General features: G+C 36.7%; 1 protein-coding gene across 5 annotated transcripts in view; it reads left to right on the forward strand.

Moving 5' to 3' along the window:
* Positions 1-24,643, forward strand: part of EML5 (EMAP like 5) — a 183,202-nt gene that overhangs the window by 83,696 nt on the left and 74,863 nt on the right. For all 5 annotated transcript variants that reach the window (XR_006818654.1, XM_046007940.1, XM_046007941.1 and 2 more), the window contains exons 15-21: positions 5,735-5,840; positions 7,374-7,467; positions 8,426-8,526; positions 14,346-14,548; positions 15,145-15,256; positions 16,770-16,897; positions 21,962-22,103. Coding sequence is in view for 4 of the 5 variants with exons in the window: in XM_046007940.1 (XP_045863896.1) it covers positions 5,735-5,840; positions 7,374-7,467; positions 8,426-8,526; positions 14,346-14,548; positions 15,145-15,256; positions 16,770-16,897; positions 21,962-22,103 (886 nt within the window). In the remaining variant the exon portion in view is untranslated. The remainder of the gene's footprint in view (positions 1-5,734; positions 5,841-7,373; positions 7,468-8,425; positions 8,527-14,345; positions 14,549-15,144; positions 15,257-16,769; positions 16,898-21,961; positions 22,104-24,643) is intronic.

The raw sequence follows: 24,643 nt of genomic DNA on the forward strand, positions 1-24,643 counted from the left end.
TACTGACTATGTTATCAGTAAAGTTTCTGGTCAACAGTTAGGCTATTAATAGTTAAGTGTTTTGAGGGGCACCTGGGTGGCTCAGTCAATTAAGTGTCTACCTTTGGCTCAGGTCATGATCATAGGATCCTGGGATTGAGCCCCTTGTCTTGCTCCTTGCTCAGCAGGGAGTCTGCTTCTCCCTCTGCTCTTCCCCACTGCTTGTTCTCTCTCTCTCAAATAAATAAAATCTTTTTAAAAAATCATTAAGTGTTTTGAGAGTCAAAAGTTAAACATGGATTTTTGACTGTGCAGGGATTGGAACCCCTAACCCCACGTCGTTCAAAGATCACCTGTATTTTACAACTCTATTTTACTCTTACCTCACCTTTATGAGTGAACCATTTCCATTTACAAATGAGGAAATTTAGGTTTGAAGAAATTATTTTCTCAACGATCTTTCAGCTAATAAATGACAAAGTTTAAAGTTGCATTAGTCTGTCTGGCTTTTTAAACACTGTGTAAATATACCTTCTAGGATATATTGAGGTGGAACTGGGCAACTTGCATTACTCTTTCCTGAAAGGAGAGAAAACTCTTCCTTTTTTTCTTTCCATCTTCCCTCCCTCTGTTTGTGCCTCCCTCTTGCTCTTTCTTTTTCCTTGTCTCCCTCCTTTTTCTCCCTTCTTTCTTCCATTTCTTGAAAAATATTCATAGGGCACATGCTGTGTACCAGAAAATGTGCTGGGAATACAAAGATAAATAAGACATGTTCTTGCCATGGTAAGCTTTCGTATTCTGAAGGAGAAGACATACATGCAAGGAAAATCATGATACAAGGTTATAGGTATGGAGCAGGGCTGCTGCTTCTTTTTTTTTTTTTTAGAGATTTTATTTGTTTATTTGACAGAGAGATATTACAAGTAAGCAGACAGAGGGAGAGGGAGAAGCAGGTGCCCCGCTGAGCAAGGAGCCCAACGCAGGGCTCCATCCCAGCACCCCGAGACCACTACCTGAGCCAAAGGCCTCTAGAGGCTCAACCCACTGAGCCACCCAGGCACCCCTGGAGCAGGGCTTCTTAACCTTAGCACTACTGACATCTTGGGCCAGATAATTTTGTTGTTGTTGTTGTTGTTTTAAGGTTTTATTTATTTACTTACTGGTCAGAAAGAGAAAACAAGCAGGGGAAGCAGGCAGAGGGAGAAGCAGTCTCCCCACTGAGCAAGCCCAGTGCGGGTCTCAATCCTGCGACCTGGGGATCATGACCTGAGCAGCTGCTTAACCAACTGAGCCACCCAGGAGTCTGTTGGGCCAGATAATTCTTTGTTGTGAAGATAAATGCATTGTTGTGTACAATGCAATCCTATATGTTATGGTATGTTTAGCAGCATCCCTGGAGCCTATTCTCTGTATGTCAGTAATACCATCCACTCAGTGTGACAACCAAAAATGTCTTTGGTGTCAAATGTTGCCTGCGAGGCAAAGATCGCCCCCTGCTGAGAGCTAATGTAGAGATATGCATGAATTCCTTTTGTGTTGTAACAAAGGACTGATTAATTGTGCCACACAGATCAGGGAAACCCTCATGGAGTTGGCCATTTGAGCTGAGTACTTTACTTGACAGGGGAGGTAGGAGAAGGTGTTCTAAGTGTGTTATTTGGAAACGTGGGGCAAAAATCCCATAAAACACAGCTTATTTAAAGAACTGTGAGTAGCCTAAAGTATTCAAATCTTAAAGGGATGAAGAAGAACTAATTAAAAGGGTTGGTGAGGGCCTCAGTGGCACCATTTAGCCTTATCTTATAGTTTATAGAAAAGTTTCCTCTTAAAGCACAATTATTTACCCAGTGTGTTTGGCAAGAAGTTAGAACATTATTCTGGTACTACTCTAAGGAAGGCTGTAGAAAAATTGGTTATTTGCTACCATGAGTCTGGGATTGGAGAGAATTCAGGCCAGATTAAATTAAAAGTCAATATGACCACAAGACATCCTTGGATACCTACTGTGGAGGAGGCAAAACTTTATCCCTAGACCTCCTAGGTTTTCGCTGGGGCTCTTTAATAAAAAAACAAACATACAAAGAAAAACAAAAAGTATATTAACAGGTATAGTGCACACCACATTGGAGAAATCTACACCCAAGTAACTCAAAATGGTGACTTAGAATTTCAGCGTATATAGGACACAGTAGACTGGTGGAGAAATGACGGAGCAAAGGAAAGCAGTTTTAGGCTTCGAAGGGCGACACACTGTGTGAAGGTAAGTATATGACAAAATACCTAGAGTAAGGTTTCTTTGCAGATTCTTCTTATGCTATCTCTGGGCCAAGTCTGTCTCCAGTAAAAGGAGAATTTATATAATCAACGGGTTGTACACCTTAAATTTATGCAATGTTATATGCCAATTATATCTCAATAAAGTTGAAAAAATTATAATATACCACATCTTCTTTATCCATTCCTTTGTCAGTGGACATCTGGGCTTTTCCCATATTTTGACTACTGGGGATATTGCTGCCATAAACTTGGGGATGCAAAACAGGACAATAGGGGAAGAAAAGAAAATAAGATGAGGAAACCAGAGAGGGAGACAAACCATTAGAGATTCTTTGTCATTGGGAACAAACTGAGTGTTGCTGGAGGAGATGGGGTAGAAGGATGGAGTAATTGGGTGATGGACATTGTGGGGGGGGGCATGTGATGTAATGAGCATTGGGTGTTATATAAGACTGATGAATCACAGACCTATACCTCTGAAACCAATAATACATTATATGTTAATTAATGGAATTAAAATTAAAACACTGAATGTCGTGGGGAAGCACAATTCAGACTGACTGCCGCTGTCAAGAGCTCACAATTTAGTACGAGTTGGATGAATTACTGTGTGTGTGTGTATATATATATATATATATATATATATATGTGTATATATATATATATATACATATATATATATGTATATATATATATATACAATTAACTAAAAATTTACTAAAAACACTCATTCGGGTATCTTATGGGTAACTCAGATTAAGCATGTCTAGAATGGAGATAAATGAAGTTAAGCTTTCCTTTCAAGCCTGCTTATCCTTGTGTTTCCTACTTAGAACATGACACAATATGTATTAACCTGGTCGCCTAAGCCCAAGAGTTTGACTTGTTCTCCCTCACACCTTATAACCAGCCAGTCCCAGAGTTACAGCCAAGATTTGCCCTCAGTATAGTTAAGTTCACTACAATGAATGTGTATCTGCTTCGTGGTTCTGTATTTATATCTTACCTTGTCCCTGCTGGCACTTCTGGGCTTCATGATTGCTAATCTTTTGTTATAACCAACCAACTAGTCTTCCATCTTCATACTTCTCCCCTAACCATTTCCCTAACCCACTAATAATCTTTCTTTTCTTCTGTGTTTATTAGTAGCTTTTAAGCTAATGTGTAAGCTCATTAGCATACAGCTCAAGCCATTTAACCTAGGCCAATAGGCTCCTCTTATCTCTTAACAGTTACCTTCTCGTAACAACGCTCCTGCCTTTTGAGCTCTTTAGAATTTGTCCACGTGTAGTACTGCTTCACATCTTTTACTTAGTTCCCTCCTCTGGAAAATTCTTACCCTCCAGTTCTGTTCAACCGTCCAACTTTGTCTAATTTCTACTCATTTTAAGACTTAGGTTAAGTAACATATCTGAAAACTTACCTAACCTCTCTCTCCTTCCTGATCGCTGACTGACAGGCCCTAAGTAGGCTCTGATAACACTCATTCTGTTACTACTTCCAGCACTGAACATGGTGTTACCCAAGCTTCCCCACATATTAGCTGTGGGGAAATTACCTAGCCTCTATATGCCTATTTCAAAATAAGGATACTGGGGCACCTGGGTGGCTCAGTCAGTTAAGGGTCTGCCATTGGTTCGGGTCATGATCCTGGGGTCCTGGGATCAAGCCTGGTTTAGGCTCTCTATTCTTCGGGGTGTCTGCTTCTCCCTCTCCTTCTGTGCTCTCTCTCTCAAATAAAATCTTTAAAAAAAAATATATAGGGATACTGTCGTGCCTATCTCTTAGAATTGCTTTGTTAAGTGAGTCAGTCCTTATAAATGTTTGGAAAAGTTCCTGGGACATAAATCAGTTCTCCATAAATGTTAACCTTCGTTGTTATCACTATCATTGTTTCCATGTGAGATGTCCAGTAGGCAATTGAAAATGTAAGTCTTAAATTCAGAAGAAGAATTCAGTGGTTAGAAGAATTTGGGAGTCATTTGTTGATTTAACCACTGAAACTGGAATTGAGATACCCCAAGGCAAAAATATGGAGTGAAAAGATTGGAGTTTTAAAGACAGAATCTTGGGGAGCTTTTTATTTAAGGGACAGGTGATGAAATTGCAAAGGAAACTGAGTAGTAAGAGTTCAGGAGATCAGAGAACCAGGAGACATGGTACTGCAAAGTTCTCAAAATTACCACGCTCTGCAGAAAATCAATAGCAAACTTATCAGTCATGGGGAACATTTGGGCTGCAAAACCTAATGAAATATTGGCTGATGGCAGGCTTGTTATTTATTATGTCTTTATATAAAATCAGTGTCAAAATTAATAATTGTAAGCTATATTCATTATTTTGGGAGTTGTCTTTACAGGCAAAGCTATTCTATCTTTTTATCCTCAGACTTAAAGACAGTTATCACTTGAGTCTAAAGGAATAATTACTAATTATAGTTTACCTGTGGATTAGTGAACATATAACCTAAGTTAAAACATAAGTGATAGTGTCTGTTCACAGTCCTATTTCCCTTTCAGTACTTTAACCCCTTGTATCTCTGTTAATACCATTATCCTGGCCTAAAATGTACTTGCTTCTCTTTTTATCTGAGACTGCCCTTCTGAAGGCCCAGGTCAAACATCTTCTCTTCTAAGGTTTTTTTTTTAAGATTTTATTTATTTATTTGACAGAGATCACAAGTAGGCAGAGAGGCAGGCAGAGAGAGAGGAAGAAGCAGGCTCCCTGCCAAGCAGAGAGCCCGATGCCGGGCTTGATCCCAGGACCCTGGGACCATGACCTAGGCTGAAGGCAGAGGCTTTAACCCACTGAGCCACCTAGGCGCCACTCTTCTAATTCTTTATAACCTTTTCAACTTCATTAAGCCTATGTTATCAGATATTCTAATTTAACTGAAAATATCTTGTTTTCCTAATGAGTTTGCAAAAATTTCCTGAATGTCTTATGCTCATTGTATCTAGCATGGGAACACAGCCAACTATAGGCACTCAATAAGTGTTCTTATTACTGTGATGCATAGGACCAGATTTGTGAGTCATGTAGCACATTTCTAGAAATACTGAGCCTACTCTCATTAGCATTTCAAAAAGTATAAGGAAGGGGTGCCTGGGTGGCTCAGTCGGTTAAATGGTTAAGCATCTGCTTTTGGATCAGGTCATGATCCCAGGGTCCTGGGATAGCCCCACATTGGGCTCCCTGCTCAGCAAAGAGCCTGCTTCTCTCTCTCCCTCTGCTTGTGTGCGTGTGTGCTTTCTCTTTCTCTCTCGGTGTCAAATAAGTAAATAATCCTTAAAATACATATAAAATTTTAAATTAAATATATATATGAAAGAAATGTCAGTCACGTGTATGATTTGCCTTATATTTTTCATTTGATAAATGCCTATAACAAGATAAAGTCTGTAAAATCTGTTTTATTTCCTTTTATTAGACATGAAAATAAATAATTGTATGAGTTTTATAATTCTTTCTATTGTAGGTAGGTAGAGATCCCTCAATTCACATATGGGATACAGAGACCATTAAATCATTGTCAGTATTAAAGGGCTGTCACCAATATGGTGTCTGTGCTGTTGATTTCTCAGGTAAGGATGTTTTCTGTCTCAGTAAGAATAATCAAAATGCAAAGGTGATATATAGCATTATAGTCTAAATTGGTATTACCTAAACTGGTCACCTAGCAATGACCTTCACAGTTTTTTTCAAACGTGCATGCTATTGTCCTAACCAGTCAGGGCTGAGAGTATAGGTGTTCTGGCTGGCTTATAATTTAATGAGTATTATTTTTAATACCCATTGATATAAATATGTTTCTATTTTTAAATGTCCACATAACATCTAAAACCATCTGAATTACCCTCTAGTGGTTATGTAACTCCCACTTTAGGCAAACCCCAATGTCACGTAATATTTTACAGCCACAGGGTAAATGAAAATATTTAGGGTAAAAGCTAAGAAGGAAAGAGGTTAACTCTGAAATACTTGTTTTGTAACTTTTCTATGAAGTAATAAATCCAAGTTATCTTATAAAAATAATTTCAAGCGATTTAACTCTTTCCTATATATTTAAAAGTTTAGGGACTCCTGGGCAGCTCAGTTGCTTAAGCATCTGACTTCAGCTCAGGTTGTAATCTCAGGGTCCTGGGATCTAGCCCCACGTCGGGCTCCACTCTCAGTGGGGAGTCTGCTTCTCCTTCTCCCCCTACTCATGCACTCTCTCTCTCTCTCTCGTTCTGTCTCAATAAAATATATTTTTTTAAAAAAGTTTAACAAATATACATAGATCTACAATGAAAGCTAGACTGTGGATTGGGAAGAGGGGAGAAATGCCATTGATAGAGGATTTCTTTTTAAGAAACAGTAAATTTGTACTTTCTGCAGCTCCTTACTAAAATGAGAGTTATCGGGAGGAAGCATAAATATGCATTTAAGGATCTTCCAAAAATCAAGAAATAAGATTAATGGCAAACTGAAGGAGTTAGTAAGAAAAATATCACTAGTAATGATAATGAAATAATTGAGGTTTGCAAAAAGTGACAGAGTGGCCAGTGTATAACTAGTTTGGGCCTTTGCAACTTGTAAACGTGTGCCCAGCTGTCAGCATGACTTACTTAGTTCAATCATTTGTCCAACACTTCATTACTTGTTTGGTAATAGTAACAAATAATATAATTGACCTTCACTGAAAACAGTCCTGTTAATGACAAAACATGGTTGTAACCTACATCTTTTTCCATTCAATTAACTTTTCATAATCACTGAGTCCTATATCGAAATAGAGTTCTTACAGTAAGTTTAATTGAAGTAAATCTTTTCTTTGTTTTCCTTTCCTTCTCATTTTAAAATCTTTTTCCACTTACCTTCCTCCTTCTAATCTGGTGGAGAAATAAGGAAAATGATGTCAAAGACAACATGAACATGTTTAGATGCATTGAGAAATTGTTCTTCCCCTGTTTACAAATTCTGGTTCTTTTTATAGCTATATGTGTGCCTGGCTAACATTTAACATCATTTTATAAAATTTAAAATGGTGCTGTAGGTTTTAGGATATGTACTGAATGGTTTTTATCTTCTGAATGTTAATGGTCAGTCTCTCTCTCTCTGATTAATTTTTATAGCTGATGGGAAACGTTTGGCTTCAGTTGGAATAGATGATAGTCACACTATTGTGCTGTGGGACTGGAAGAAAGGAGAGAAACTTTCAATAACAAGGTGGGGGGAAATCTTGATATCACACTGGCAAAATAATGAAATTACTTAAAAATTTTTTCTATTCAAACAGTATTGAAATCAAACATGTAACCTTTTTAAAAAATTGCTGTCATCTTTATTACCATTGAATAAGTAGTATAATCCTGGTAAAAAGACAAATGATTTGAGAATTCATTGGTAGGTTTATCCCTTGTGAACCTGCTTTTACTGTAATAATACATTAGAAGTAGCTTTTATCTAAACTCTTCATTTATGGGAAAAGTGAATTCTATACAGTGAATTCTACTATATGGTAATCTACAATGTGGCCGTTGGAAATGCTCGAATCATATATTTGAATGACAGATGACACATACACCTGTATATCACAAAGAAGCTATAGATTATGTATATTTTCTCTCACATTTTCCATCTTCTAAATTTTCTAAAATGAGCATGTATTATTTTTATGATAAAAAATATTAACAATTGCTTTAAAGGAGGAAGTAGTCAAGTGTCAGATTATTTTTTAACGTCCTATTCCTTAATGTGTGACATTAAAGCACTTTTAAAATAGAGATAAATGTTTTTTCAGTGCATAAACAATGGCAAATAAAAGATAGTTTGAAAGGAATTTTGTGTTTGGAATGGCTGTATTAAGCTGTAACAAAATATTATAAAAATTTTTTTCTTTAACTGACTCATGCCACAATTCCCTAGTCACAGGACTATAGTAGGTGCTATCCAAAAGAAGTTCAGTTCTCACTGTTCCTATGTTTGAAGATTATGTTGAGAAGAATTAAATTAAAATTGCTACAAAATAACAAATGTACAAATTTATGATTATATAGCCCAAACCTGAGAGATATGTAGGCAAAGGATTCAGTAGTGAAGTAATCACAATAGGGTATGGATTAGGCAAAGATTATTATAGGAGAGATTTATCTTTAGAGTTAAAACATTTTGGTATTTTTTTCAGAGGAAGTAAAGATAAGATTTTTGTTGTAAAGATGAACCCCTACGTGCCTGATAAATTAATTACAGCTGGAATTAAACACGTGAAATTTTGGCGTAGAGCAGGTAAGGAAGTGCTTCTTTTTTACTCCTTTGAAAGAAATTATTACTTTCAAAAGTGATTTAGCCAAGTGCAATGCAGTATCCTAGATTGGATCCTGGAACAGAAAGGAGACGTTAGTGGAAAACAGGTAAAATGAATTCAGTTAATAGAAATGCATCAAACATGTTGGTTTCTTAGTCTGCAGTAATGTAGGATGTTAACATTAGGGGGATTTGGGCAAGGAGTATACAAGAATACTCTGTTACCTTTTCATCTTTTATGAAAATCTAAAATTATCCAAAATATTTGTTTTTTCAAGTGATTCATAACTGTCTTGATATATTTTAAACAAATGTATGATTGACTTTATTGTCTATAATATTGACTACATTATTTTTTACTACATTAATGTAGTATTCATATTTTCAAAAGGGTTTAACTTGGGTTAGCTTGGGTGGCTTGGTCAGTTAAGTGGCTGCCTTCAACTTAGGTCATGGTCTTGGAGTCCTGAGATTGAGCCCCGTGTTAGGCTCCCTGCTCAGCAGGGAGTCTGCTTCTCCCTCCCACTTCTGTGTACAGCCCCCCCACCCCCAAGCTCAAGATCTCTCTCTCTCTCTCTCTCTCAAATAAGTAGAATTTTTTAAAAAGTGTTTAACTTATGAGATTAATCAAGTGATGTTCAGACTCCTTTCTTCTTCTGTTAAAGACACATTTTTTAGTACAGACTGAAAATGAAAAATACAAAAATTCTGTATATGCTATAAAATAAAACAAAACGAAGGTTGTATAACTTTAATCCATTGTAACTGTAAGTTAGGTGCTGTGGAGGAAGTTCGTATTTTAAAATAAAAAATGTCTCTTTTCTGAAAGTAGTACACTTATAAATTCTACCAGTTTGATATCAAAGTCCCAGCATACTTAAAACTTGCAGATAAAATACAGAAATATAGAAGAAGTAAAACATAAATAAGAAAAAGTTTTAGTAAAGAGATTTCTCAAGTTGAGGTTACTTTCAAATTCACTCTTGGATTTAATACTTTATCACAAACTCATAAGATCATAGTGTATATACGTTTACAAAGTAAAAAAGTATTTTCACATTTTTATTCCCACATATTTAATAAAATTTTAGAATACCTTATTTATTTTGAATTGCAAATACCGAGCACATAATTCTTATTATTTCTGTCTTGAAAAGCAAAACAAAATCCTATAAATTTCTTTGAAATAAGAGACAAAGAAAGTAAATAGTTTTAGAATGAGGAGATTTCTCTCTCAAATAGATAAATAAAATGTTTAAAAAAAAAAAAAGGGGCACCTGGGTGGCTCAGTTGGTTAAGCGACTGTCTTCAGCTCAGGTCATGATCCTGGAGTCTCGGGATAGAGTCCGACATCAGGCTTCCAGCTCCACAGGGAGTCTGCTTCTCCCTCTGACCTTCTCCTTGTTCATGCTCTCTCTCACTGTCTCTCTCTCTCAAATAAAAAAAAATGTTTTTTAAAAAAATGAAGAGATTTGCAATTGAATGATTTTTTTCCTTAAGTTTGATTAGTCAATTAGGAGACCTAAAACTGAACCATAAGGATAAATGTCAAAACTTTGATGTGCCTTTCAACCTTCCTCACTTTTGGGGTCCTGATCCACAGAGTTCACTAGACAAGTGAGAAAATAAGTAACCACTTTATTAACCTGAGTAAGTGCTCAGATAAATGCATAACTTTATGTAAATTAAATAAAGATGGCTTAGGCCTAAGACTAGAAGGGAGCGTCTTACTTCCTGTCTCAGAACTAGGCTTTGAGAATTCCAACTCATAAATTATTAAGCTGACCTCTAAGAAATTTGAACTCTACTCCATGGTTGGTATGGGGAGGCAGCCACTGAAAGTTTTTGAGTGCAGTGATGATGTGACCTGGTACAATAGGAATATGTTGTGCTATGTCTATCAGAAAACCCAGTTGATTATTTAAATCGGCAGTGGCAAACTCTGTAAATGGTGGGACAGCAAATATTTTAGACTCCTCAGGCCCAAGGGACATAATAAAAAAAATTATGTAAATACTTATAGAACAAGAGAGAAAACTCCTATCCTGCTTTCTACCCAGTTGCCATGAACTGGAGACATTGTATCCAAGATCAACTTGTTGCAGTGAAAGGGACTTGCAGATTGGGCTGGAGGAACCATAGTCATGCCCCAGTGACACATAGGTCCTACTGTGTTGTTCTCTCTTCTCACTTTGGGCAGCTAGCCAAAGTTAAGGCAACTCCTGGATAAATTAATTTAATAAATTAAATTCCACTGTTAGGTGCTCAGCAATTGCCATTCTGAAAGTCCTCAACTTGTAGATCGCAACCAGCTTAGACCCTGGCAGCTGCTAGTTGGCAGCCATTTGTCAGGAAGGCAGGCTCTAGGAGTAGAAAAGGAAACAGGCATGGCTTCTGTAGCTTATAGTGCTAACCTGTATGCTCTGTACAAAAACAGGGGGTGGCAGGACTTGGCCCACAGCCTGTAGGTTGTCTCTCCTGCTCCAGATAGACTATGCTCTAGTGAGAGCCAGTCCCTTCATTTGTGTACTAGATCCTTTCTCTTCTCATCTACTCAAGAGCATCAGTCCAGTTCTTCTTCCCTTCCTCCCCTACATCATCGCTTTTCCCTCTTTATTTTTTTCCATTCCGCATACAGGTATGGGGTTATTTCTCCATCTTAAATAAAACCAAATGAAGGGGAGGCGAACCATAAGAGACTATGGACTCTGAAAGACAACCTGAGGGTTTTGAAGGGGCGGGGGTGGGAGGTTGGGGGAACCAGGTGGTGGGTAATAGGCAGGACACGTATTGCATGGAGCACTGGGTGTTGTGCAAAAACAATGAATACTGTTACACTGAAAAAATTTAAAAAAACAAAAAAAAACAAACAAACAAATGAAAACCCCCCTTCAATTCTACCCTCAAGCTGCTAATCAGTTTCTTATATACCTACTATAATACCTTTAGACTGTTGTTTACATGTTCATTTTACAATATATCTTCTCTTTCTTTTGAGAGAAGTCTACACCTGTTTGGGTTTTTTTCCCCCCTTACCACTCTACTTAGTTACCCTAACAAGTTCCTGAACTACTCTGGCTGCTACATTAAGAAAAGACAGGGGTGTCTGGGTGGCTCAGTCAGTTAAGCGTCTGACTCTCTTTTTTTTTTTTTTTTTAATATTTTATTTATTTGACAGAAATCACAACAAGGCAGAGAGGCAGGCAGAGAGAGAGGAGGAAGCAGGCTCCCTGCGGAGCAGAGAGCCTGATGCGGCGCTCGATCCCAGGACCCTGAGATCATGACCTGAGCCAAAGGCAGAGGCTTTAACCCACTGAGCCACCCAGGCGCCACAAGCGTCTGACTCTTGATTTCAGCTTGGGTCATGATCTCAGGGTCATGAGATCGAGCCTCATGTCAGGCTCTGTACTCAGGGTCTGCTTGACATTTTTCCCCCCTTTCTTTGCCCCTTCCCCTGTTCATGCTCTATTGCTCTCTAAAGTAAATAAATCTTAAAAAAAAAAGAAAACCGTCCTCTGCATACATGTGGAATATGACCACTTTTCATCATCTTCCATGTTACCACTCTGGTCTGTGCCACTGTTATCATTTGCGCAGATGATTGATATAGCCATTTAACTCTCTTCCTTGCCATTCTCTGATTTACTCTCAAACCAGAAATCAGAATGAACCTATTAATAATATATGATATGCCAGATTTTATTCCCTAACCACTTTTTCTCACATGCAGAGTAAAAGTTAAAATCTTAAGATGGCCTGTAACTGCTTTTGACCTCTATGGCTTCATCTCCATTACTTCCACCCTTATTTTCTTTGCTATACCATGCTGACCTCCGAAACTGTTCTTTGAAGTTTCTTTCACATTACTGTATTGAGGGCCCTTGCTGATCCTGCTGCCTCGAACAGGGAACAGAGCAGGGAATTTTATTGTCTGTTTTGTTTGTAGCTCTACCCCAGTGCCTTGAATAGTGCCTGGCGCATATATATATATATAGAATAAAAGAATGAATGAGTTCAATTGGGAAAAAATGGGCAAAAGATATCAATAGTTAATGAATGGCCAGTAAAAATAGGAAAATATGACAAAGCTCATTAGTAATCAAAGGCACATTAAAACAACAATAAAATTCAGTTGGGGGGCACCTGGGTGGCTCAGTTGTTAAGTCTCTGCCTTTGGCTTGGGTCATGATCCTGGGGTCGAGCCCTACCTACATTGGGATCCCTGCTTGGCAGGAAGCCTGCTTCTCCCTCTCCTATTCCCCCTGCTTGTGTTGCCTCTCTCACTGTCTCTCTCTGTGTGTCAAATAAATAAATAAAATCTTAAAAAAAAAAAATTCAGTTGGTATTTTATATCCCCCAGTCTGATTACCAAATGTTCCTGAAAGGTGGGAGGCAAGATCTCCTTTCACTATTAATGGAAGTGTAAGTTGGTGTATCAACTTTCTAAAAACAGTTTGGCAACAAATGATACCTCTCATCTATATGCTTTCCTTTTTACACATACCCTGTTGTCATTCCTAGGCACTCCTAGAGAATCTCTTGCATTTGTATAGAAGAGATCTTTACAGGAATATTTAAATCAGCATTGTTTTCGGTAGCAAATGCTTGGAAGCAACTTAAGTGCCCATTAATAGGGAAATGAACAGACTGTTAGGTTCATATAATGGAATGTTTATATAGTTATGAAAATGCATATTTTAGAGGTACAAATCAACATATATAAAATTCTATAGTGGATTATTAGTGATAAAAGCAAGTTGCAAAGGAATACAGTTGACCCTTGAATGACCCAGGGAGTTTGGATGCTGACTCCCGGCATAGTTAAAAAATCCACATACAACATTTTTTAAAAATATTTTTATTTATTTGAGAGAGAGTGAGAGAGCATGCACAAGCAGGGGAAGGGGCAGAGGTAGAGGGAAAAACCGACTCCCTGCTGAGCAGGGAGCCTGATGGGGAGCTCAATCTTAGTACCTTGGAATCATGACCTGAGCTGAAGGCAGATGCTTAATTGACTGAGCCACCTGGGGGCCCCAAAAATTTGCATATAACTTTTGACTCCCCCAAATACTTCTAATAGCCTGCTGTTGACCCGAAGACTTTCCAATGACATAGTCACTTAACACACATTTTGTAAGCTATATGTATTATATAGTGTAATCTTACAATAAGGTAAACTATAGCAAAGAAAATATTAAATAGAAAATCACAAGAGAAAATACATTTAGAGTACTGTGTCTATTGAATAATGTGTAAAAGTGGACTTGTGTGCAGTTCAAACCAGTGGTGTTCAGGGTCAACTGTACATAAAACGGTATTTATAGAAAATCTTAAAACATGAAAAATATGACCTATTGTCTAAAAATTTACAAATAAGTAGTAAAATGTATTAAAGAATGCATGAAGGTAATCAATAGCCCATTCACAATAGTAGAGGGTGAAGAAGGGAGATGGGATTGGCATCATGCTTTGCTTTTAGTAATTTTGTGTACATTCTTATATTATTTTTTATATTTTTCTGTTTTCTTAAATATGTCATAATAAAAATTTTGAAGAACAATCAGAAGTGCTGAGAATTGATTAAAGCTGACTTAGTTTTTATCCAAAGAGCTGTGGCCTAAAAGCTGCCATGGATATGGCTGTCTTAGCCAGGCAAGTCACTGATTGAGAGACCTTTATTTTTCTTTTGAAGTCTCCATACTATCACACATTTAAACAATTACAGTAGGAAAGAAATTTTATCACTTTAGAATTTTATACATTTTAAAAATGATACTTCTGTGATATTTTTCATGAACCAGGAGGAGGACTGATTGGAAGAAAAGGCTATGTAGGCACACTGGGGAAAAATGACACGATGATGTGTGCAGTGTATGGATGGACGGAAGAGATGGCTTTTTCTGGAACATCCACAGGAGACGTGTGTATCTGGAGAGATGTCTTTCTTGTGAAAACAGTTAAAGCACATGATGGGCCGGTGTTTAGTATGCATGCATTGGAAAAAGTAAGTATTCTATAGATATTTTTAAGTTAAATGTAATTTGATCATGGATTGTAGAGCATTTTCACAAGTAAAGGAATATTGTCTTTCTGCTAAGCAGAGCCACTCATTAATAATCTGTGAACCAGAGTCTTCCTACCTTCTTTTATTCCTTTTTCAAACTCCTGAACACAGTGAAATGGGTCTGCAATGAAAAAAAAAAGTTTAACTTAATATTTATTAATCTCTATGTGTCAACAATTATTTGACCATATTATCACCATATCCTGTGATCTTCTGTTTATATGAAGGATGGGATTATGAAGCCTCCAAGAGAAAATATGTATCTTGTTCAAAGTGTTAGAACTACCTTATGGTTGCAGATTACAAACCTTATTCTTAAAGTTCTGTCCTAAAAGTAGATTGTTTAGTGTCCCTGTAAATATTTTTGCAGATTCCTTGCTAATATAAAAAAAACACAATTGATTTTTACGCTAATTTGCTCAAGCTGTAACTTTTAGCTGTTAATGTTCTTTCCTCTAGAATTTTTCAACATAAGGAAGATACTTGTTTTTAGAAATATTTAGATCTTTATTAACTTGAAGATTTTACTTTCAAAGGGATTTGTAACTGGAGGAAAAGATGGTGTAGTAGCTCTTTGGGATGACTCCTTTGAAAGATGTCTCAAGACCTATGCTATCAAAAGAGCTGCTTTGGCACCAGGATCTAAAGGTGATTTGAGGGGTGCCTGGGTGGCTCAGTCGGTTAAGCATATTCCTTCAGCTCAGGTCATGATCCCAGAGTCCTGGGATCATGCCCCACATCCAGCTCTCTGCTCAGTGGGGAGTCTGCTCCTCCTCCTTCCTCTGCCTGCTTATGCTCTCTTCTTCTCTCTCTGTCAAATAAATAAAATCTTCAAAAAAAGTAATAAAATAAAGATGATTTTAAATTTAATTCCCTTTGTAGGATAAGCTATTAATTATGCATTAACATGTGTGGTCCCTGAGGTGGAGCACATGGAATACATTTTTCCTTCTTTACTAGATAGGCATCAGCATTTAATGGGAGAAGCCATTTAAGTAGAGCCACAATTCTTGCTGTCCTTTCAAAAATCTATTTTCTTTGATACAGATGGCAAAATATTAACAACGCACAAGATTATCCATGGTAATTTTGATCATTTTTAATGTTTCAGAGAAAATTGACACATGAGCATCACACTAACCACCAGTCAAGAATTTCTTGTTAAGGGGCGCCTGGGTGGCTCAGTGGTTAAAGCCTCTGCCTTCGGCTCAGGTCATGATCTCACGGTCCTGGGATCAAGCCCCACATCGGGCTCTCTGCTCGGCGGGGAGCCTGCTTCCTCCTCTCTCTCTCTCTCTCTGCCTGCCTCTCTGCCTAGTTGTGATCTCTGTCAAATAAATAAATAAAATATTTAAAAAAAAAAGAATTTGTTTTTAAGCTTGGCATTTTGTTTCACATTCCTGTTTTGTTGACCTTTCCTGTCTGTCCTTGCATGCCCTTCCTTTTACCCTTTCGTCAGTGTGTTAAGGTACTACATCACATTCTCTGTGACCTCCAGGCCTTTCTGTATGCTATTACTTTGCCCAAAATTTGCCCTTTCTCCTCCCTCTTTCCTCTTCCAATTACCTGACCACAGACTCATTTTCAGATCTCAATAAGGTGGTTTCTTCTACTTCCATCTCCCTTCTACCCCCTGAAGAAAGGGAAAATTCCCTTACAATTGCCCTGTTTCAGTACACTCCTCACAGAGGGTCTGTTTTCTTCATTGTATGCTCTGTAAGAGCAGGAGCTGGCTCTGTTGTGTTTACCAGTTACATCTTTGAAGCCTTCCTAGGACACAGTCTACATAAATGAATCAATCTTAAGTTGAATTAAAATTACTAACCAGAATATTGTAGGTGCTCAAAGAAGGTAAGGAGGTGAATGGGGCGGGGGGGGGGGGGGGGGCAAATACACAAATATAAGAGGAAAAGAAACAGTCAACAGAACAGTAGTAAAAGATCTGGGATAATAGGGAATTATAGTATGTAGGTGATTCTTTTGAGATTAGCAAATTGAGTGGTTTGGGAAAATGCAGTGCATTTATTAGAATATTCAAAATACAGGGGAAAGCGACCTGGTAATGTGATTTTAATTGTCAAAAGAGCATCATTGGCAATATATACATCTTTGTGTTCTAGTAACTTTATACCTAGAAGAACATCTTCATTTAACATTTCAGGTCTTCTCTTGGAAGATAACCCATCTATACGTGCCATATCATTAGGACATGGTCATATTTTAGTTGGCACAAAGAATGGTGAAATACTAGAAGTGGATAAAAGTGGCCCAATAACACTTCTGGTCCAGGTAATTTGAAAAGATAATATACGTTTTTTCTTTGTATGCAATTGATTCAATATCTAAGAGCCAAAAATAAATAGTAGTGGAAAATAATGTTTAATTAGGGAAATATTTGATAATACATACCAAAAATTTTTTAATTTAATTATAGCTAAGTGAGTAGATACCAGTAAATAAATACACATGTTATCATGTGGAGTAAGTGCCATTATTTTAAGTAATTTCTTATCATAAAACAAGAAACCAATGAAAAGAAAAAACAGTTGTAATTAATTAAACCAAGTCACTTTATTTCATATTTATTTTTATTTGAAGTATATTTGTTCAATGTCAGGCCGTTGTTTTTATTTGAAAGTCTTTATTTTCATTATTAAGTTTCTAATTTAAAAAATAAATGAACATATGCTAAAAATGTTATTGCTGAAAACACTTGTCAGTGAAAATGTTAATAATAAAAAACTAGCAATGTAAACTTTTGTATGGTAGAAATAAAAAATGATGGAGCAGGATCAGCTGATCCTTAACGTTTTTATCAGGAAAGCTGTATTAATTTTTTAGTTGTAAATTTCCTATATGTATTGTTTTTCTGAAAGTAGGAAGACAAATCAATACTATAAAACACAGCAAATGAGGTAGGATCTACCCTACTGAAAAGTTGTCCTCCTGCAACTCTATATAGTAACACCAATTTTGAGTTTACCTTTATTCTGAAAAAGAATTATGTTCTTTCTTATTACAGACTTATTTCTTCTCCAACCCCACTTTCCTCCCACCTCACTTCTGTTAAAACAACACAGAGTACACATAGACGAGAACACTGCACGTACCTTAATGTTAATATAAAATCCTAATATAATGTGCCAAGGGGAATTTGTAAGCAAAAACAAAACATTATATATTAAATTTATTGTCCAAATTTGGTGTCTTACTCTTGAACTTGTCACATAATATTCCTTTGAAATAAAAAGATGATGGAGTCATGGTGTTTAACATGTTTATGATCTTTTAGAAAATATCAGTACGAGTATACTTTTACAGATGAATCTATGGACAGAACTTTTCAAAAACACAGGCAATTTTATAATTGTAAGAAAAGGTTTGAAGTGATAAATGACATCCTTTTTTTTTATGTTTATTATAGTGTGTAAGATTTTAAACATCTGTTGTCTCTCTCCTAAATATCAGAAACAAGACAAGGATATCATTCTGACCATTATTGTCCAAAATTGTGTGTGAGGTCTTAGCCAATTCAGAAAAACATTATGAAGGGTAAGCACTGGAAACAAATGGATAAGACTGTCAGTATTTGCAGATATTATAACTCTGTATCTTGGGTATTCCAGCAAATAAACTGAAAAATCATTAGAACAAATTGGGGAGTCCTGTAAAGTGAGATTCAGAATCAACATGTAAAAATCAATAGCATTTCTTCAAATCAGCAATAAGTTAGAAAATATGGTACAAAAATGGTAGAAAATATGGTACAAAAAACCAAAAATTTTTGAAGAAATGAAAAAGAAAGCTATACAATAACCAGGAAAAAATATGCAAGATCAGTGTTAAGAAAGCTATGAAGTATTACTAAAGATCTAAAAGATCTAAATAATTTATAAATTCTGTATGATCATAAACCAAATCCAAATGAAAATTTTCAGAAATTCTGGGAAGAGTTTTTAAAAATCATCTAGAAGAAAAAAACAACTGCAAAATAGTACAGAAATTGTTGAGAAACTTCATGCTAGAAATGAGGTAATATAAAACTATAATATTTAAAAGTGTAGAGACATACAGGGAAATACAAATCAAAACCACAATGAGATAGATATCACATCCCACCTGTCAGAATGGCTAAAATAAAAAACTCAAGAAACAACAAGCATTGGCAAGGATGTGGAATAGAAGGAACACTTGTGCACTGTTGGTGGGAATACAAGCTGGGACAGCCACTCTGGAAAGCAGCATGGAGGTTCCTCAGAAAATTAAAACTAGAACTACCCTGTGATTCAGTAATCACACTACAGGGTATTTAACTTAAGAATGCAAAAACACTCATTTGAAGAGGTACATACACCCTATGTTTATTGCAGCATTATTTACAGTATCCAAATTGTGGAAGCAACCAAAGTATCCATCAATAGATGAATGTATAAAAAATGTATATATATACATATACACATGCCTGCACATGGTGGAATATTATTCAGCCATAAAAAAGAATGAAAGCTAGGCACACCTAGGTGGCTCAGTAGTTTAACCTCTGCCTTTGGCTCAGGTCATGACCCCAGGGTCCTGGGATGGATCGCTGCATCAGGCTCCCTGCTCAGCAGGAACCCTGCTTCTCTTTCTCCCACTCCCCCTGCTTGTGTTCCTTCTCTTGCTGTGTCTCTCTCTGTCAAATAAAAATATTTAAAAAAAAATGAATCTTGCCATTTGCTAGATAGCAACATGGATAGAGCTAGAGAGTATAATGCTAAGCAAAATAAACCAATCAGAGAGGGGCGCCTGGGTGGCTCAGTGGGTTAAGCTGCTGCCTTCGGCTCAGGTCATGATCCCAGGGTTCTAGGATCGAGCCCCGCATCAGGCTCCTCCTCAGCAGGGAGCCTGCCTCTCTCTCCGCCTCCGCCTGCCTCTCTGCCTGCTTCTCTGCCTGCTTGTGTGCTTTCTCTCTCTCTTTCTGACAAATAAATAAATAAAATCTTTGGGGAAAAAAAAAAGAATACACTTACCTTGGTGAGCACTGAGTAATATATAGAACTGTTGAATCACTCTGTTGTACACCTGAAACTAACACTGTATGATTATCTACACTGGAATTAAAAAAGTATGTAGATGTATGCACACAACAGAAATACATTCAGATGTATTAAGAAAAAACATGTACAGCAGTCTTTGTAATAGTGTTCTGTGGATCAGTTTGGGGAGTGGCATCTCTTAATATTAAATTACATCAGTGAACATGGGATCTCTTTTTTTTTTAGATCTTTAACTTTTTCCAATAGTTTTATAGTTTACAATATAGAGATCTCATAGTTTGTTGTTTTTTTTTAATAATAGACCTCATTTATTCTAATAGTTTTTTAGTGGATTTTTCAGATTTTCTCAACATAAGATCATATGAGCTGTAAATATAGTTTTACTATTCCCTTTCCAATCAGAATGCCTGTTACGTCTTTTTCTTGCCTAATTATCCTGGCTGGAATCTTCAGTACATTGTAGACTGGAAGTAGTGAGAACATCCTTGTCTTGTTTCTAATTTTAGGGAGGGAGCATCCAATATTTTACCATTATGTTTAATCTCTACACCCAAGATGAGGCTTGAAGTCACAACTCCTTATCATTAAGTTTAATGTTAACTGGATTTTCCATAGATGTTCTTTATCAGATTGAAGAATTACTCTTCTGTTCCTAGTTTGATGCTAGTTTTTATCAGGAAACAGTATGTCCTTTGTCAAATGCTTTTTCTTTGTCTATTGAGAGATGATCATGTAGTTTTTATTTTATTCTATTGATAAGGGATATTACATTAATTGGTTTTCACCTTTTAAACCAACCTTGCATTCCTGGGATAAACCCCAGTTGGTTGTGGTGTATGATTGTTTTTCTTTGTGTTGGAATCTTTGTTATTTTTAAGGATTTTAGCATCCACATACTGTATAAAAGGGATAATTGGTCTATAGTTTCTTTGTGATGTCTGTCTGATTTTGCTATCAGACTCCTTGGCTCCATAAAATGATTCGGGAAGTGTTCTCTCCTCTTTGATAAGTCTTTTTCCCTGGCCATACCCAGCCACTAAGTCCATTACATTGCTGACTGATTGCTCTACTGTTCTCAAAATTTGCCTCAGAGCATAAATTGTCCAACAGATCAAACCGATCAAATCCAGGCTCCCTAAAATGGACATCCATTCCCTAGATTAGTGTTTGAGATTTATTTTGACTTGAAGCATTCTCCCCTGAGATTACCCTGGTTCTGTTGGACAAATTCACTGGCCTTCTGTTTAGCTTATATAAATATTAAGTACCAAGTATATAAATAATAAGTACCAAGTACCTTTCATCATAACCTTCATTGTTTTCAAAAGCATCTTTAGGCTTAAACTTTCCTACACTATGTAATAATGTAGTCATTTCCTTCGAGAAGAGATTAGGAGCTGTTTTACTGCTTGCTTCTTCCTCCAGGCACAATCTCTGATCCAAGGCTCTGGAGTTGAGGGTGAGGGCAATGGAGTGCTCCTTTCTGAGTGTCCCTTGGTTTAGAAGCTGAGTGCTCAGTTTAGGGTGGGAGTAGTGGGGAGTAGTAGCCTTAAGTCTTCTTGGATCGTATTAAAGCCCTGTATTCTTAGTGGCATGACTCCCAATGTAGAGCCTCCATCTCAGAATAAGGGGGTGGGCAGAAGGGAATTCATCAAGGATTTAACCTCTAGCAGGTAGCTGGGGGCAAGATGAAATGCCAGTCATCTGCTCCTTCTTCGAAGATAGCCCATTAGATTAGGGGGTAGGGAAAGAGTGTGCCCATACTCTGTGTTCTTGGTTACATCAGGCTGGTGTGGACTTTTCAAGTCGGTGAGTTGGAACGAGGCAGGAAAGGAGTGGGTCTCGGTTCAAATACTGCAAAATTCTGATTGTTCTTACCAGATTTTAGCAGATTTTTTGAATAAATTTTCTTTTGTCATAACTCCTTGGAACCATTTTCAGAGACCTTAAAATTTTTTTTTACATTTCATCAGTTTGACTGGGGAGTAGGTCTATAGTGCTCTTTACTCTTGAATGCACAGAGTTCCTCCTGTATGGCAATTTTTAACATTCCAAGGCAGCCAACTCCTATTTTCTCCACTCAGTGAAATTTCAGGATTTTTAAACTAATTTTGACACTAACTTGCTTATATTGTAATTATGAAGAGAAGGTTGATACAAAAGCATTTTAAGGTATAGTCCAAAGATAAAAAGAAAAGTTTTATTAGATTACTGTAGTATTATCCTATCATTATATATTATCAGTTGTTGTCTGTAGTTTTCTTCTAAATACACATATATTTAGGTTAAATTGATCTTAACTGTGTTCTCTTTGTAGGGACACATGGAAGGAGAGGTGTGGGGTTTGGCTACACATCCTTATCTGCCCATCTGTGCTACTGTAAGTGATGATAAAACCTTAAGAATATGGGATCTCTCTCCTAGTCATTGTATGTTGGCTGTCCGGAAACTGAAAAAGGGTAAGAGGCTCTCAGGCTTGAATATAGAATAAGTTGTCACAGTTTTCCAACCCTCACAAATGTAAGAAAGCAATAGTAGGTATATAAAAAAGATCTTAATATTTATTCCATGTATGCTTGCTCATGATAATATATAAAGAAAATTAATTATACCCAATCTTTGCTTTATGGCACCTCATCTGATCATACCTATCCTGAGCCAGTTAGCAGTGTTATGTTGGAAAGAAAAAATACAGGAATGTAGGAAGAAAATAGAAGATAAATTTTCCACCCTTTATGACTAAGAAGAAAGGCCTTAATTTAAAAAGAGGTAGCAGAATTGAAGGGAGGACGTTTTAGGGTGAAACAGAACTGAGCACATTTGTAAGTATCAAATCAAGCTAGCCTGTCCATTTAGAGAGATAAGAGGTGCCATTTTTAGAGCAAGGCAGATATTATTAACCTGGGGCAATTAAGGATGTACAGATAACTTTGAATTTCTTAGTGAGCTGGTAGGGAATGTTATTTTATAGCATGGAGGCATTGTAGGAGGAGATCTTGTTGAAAAGTTTGGAAATTGTGACTATAAGAAGTGAGAATCAGCAGATGAGGGAAAGGATTGTCAGGCCATAGTAAGGGCCAAGTTGAACTTAAGTAACATGAATTTGTAATTTGTTTTTATTTCATCTATTGACTTAAAAATTAGAGTCTGTTCTCTTTTTTTAGTGTTACTATATTTAATATTTATACTTAACTAAAAATCTAAAATTAATCACAACCTCTAGAATAATTGAACACCAGTCATTGCCCCTTCTCTCTCTCTCTCTTTTGAGTTATGGATGTTTCATTCTTTGGTGGATTTTTCTCCCTGAAAACTAGAAAAGATTACCAAATATTATCTCAGTAGTTCTGTATTGAATTTTCCACATGAAGGTTTACAGTAAAATGACAAAGCCATAGTCACACCTTTGTCTACACAGGAAATCATGGTACCAAATATTCTTTTCTTCACAAGGCCATCAGAAATCCTTCTCAGTCAAATTTGAACATACTTGCTTTTAATGCCCTTCATATTTTTTCTTTTTTTTTTTTTAACTTTCTTTTTTTAATTGAAGTATAATTGACATACAGCATATTACTTTCAGGTGTACAACATAATGATCTAATATTTGTATATATTGTGAAATATATTATGAAATATATTGTGATCATTACAGTAAATCTGGTTAACATCCATTGCCATACATAGTTACAAAATGTTTTTTTATGATGAGAACTTTTTTTTATCTACTTTTTAAAAATTTTTTTTTAAGATTTTATTTCTTTGACAGAAAGATCACAACTAGGCCAAGAGACAGTCAGAGAGAGGGGGGAAGCAGGCTCCCCACTAAGCAGAGAGCCAGATGTGGGGCTCAATCCCAGGACCCCGAGATATGACCTGAGTCGAAGGCAGAGGCTTAACCCACTCAGCCACCCAGGCGCCCCAATGATGAGAACTTTTAAGATCTCCTTTTTTAACAACTTTCAAATACACAATACAGTATTATTAACTATAGTCATCATGATGTACATTATATCCCCATGACTTACTGATTTTATAACTGGACGTTTGTACATTTTGATTCCCTCACCCAGTTGGCCCTCCTGCCAGTAGCAATCACCAATCTTGTTCTTTATATCTATAAGCTTGGTGTGTGTGTTTTTGTTTTGTTTTTGTTTTAGATCCCACATATCAGATGGTATGGTATTGGCAAATTGTCATTCATTTTTATGGCTGAGTAATATTCTGTTGTGTGTGTGTTTACACAGCATTTTCTTTATCCATTTTTCCATCATTGGGCACTTAACGTTGTTTCTGTATCTTGATTATTGTAAATAATGATGCAATAAACATGGGGGTACATATACCTTTTTTTGAATAAGTGTTTTCATTTTCTTCAGATAAGTACTCAGGAATGGAATAACTGCATTATGTGGTAGTTCTGTCTTTAATTTTTGAAAAAATTTTTTAACTCCTCTTCAATTGGGTATTATTATTTAACGCAGTCAGTGTTTACTTAGCTTTATCTATGCTTATACATTTCTTTGTTCATATTTTCTTCTTGTATCTCAGATATTTTTTCTTTTATCATTTTTTTTTCCTAAAATACAGTCTTAGGGGCGCCTGGGTAGCTCAGTGGGTTAAAGCCTCTGCCTTCAGCTCAGGTCATGATCCCAGGATCTTGGAATTGAGCCCCACATCAGGCTCCCTGCTCAGTGGTGGCCTGCTTCCCCCCCACCTTCTGCCTGCCTCACTGCCTACTTGTGATCTCTATCAAAAAAATAAATAAAATCCTAAGGAAAAAAAAATACAGTCTTAGAGTTTCTTTAATAAAGACTTCTTTGAGCCAGTGGCATTCCAAGTATTCTGTTGCACCAGAAAAAGTATCACTGACATTGTAATTCATCTTTTTAAAAAAAATTGTTTTATTGGGGCGCCTGGGTGGCTCAGTGGGTTAGAGCCTCTGCCTTCAGCTCAGGTCATGATCCCAGGGTTCTGGGATCGAGCCCCGCATCGGGCT

The sequence above is a fragment of the Meles meles genome, chromosome 6 (assembly GCF_922984935.1).
Source record: "Meles meles chromosome 6, mMelMel3.1 paternal haplotype, whole genome shotgun sequence".
NCBI classification, from domain to species: domain Eukaryota; kingdom Metazoa; phylum Chordata; class Mammalia; order Carnivora; family Mustelidae; genus Meles; species Meles meles.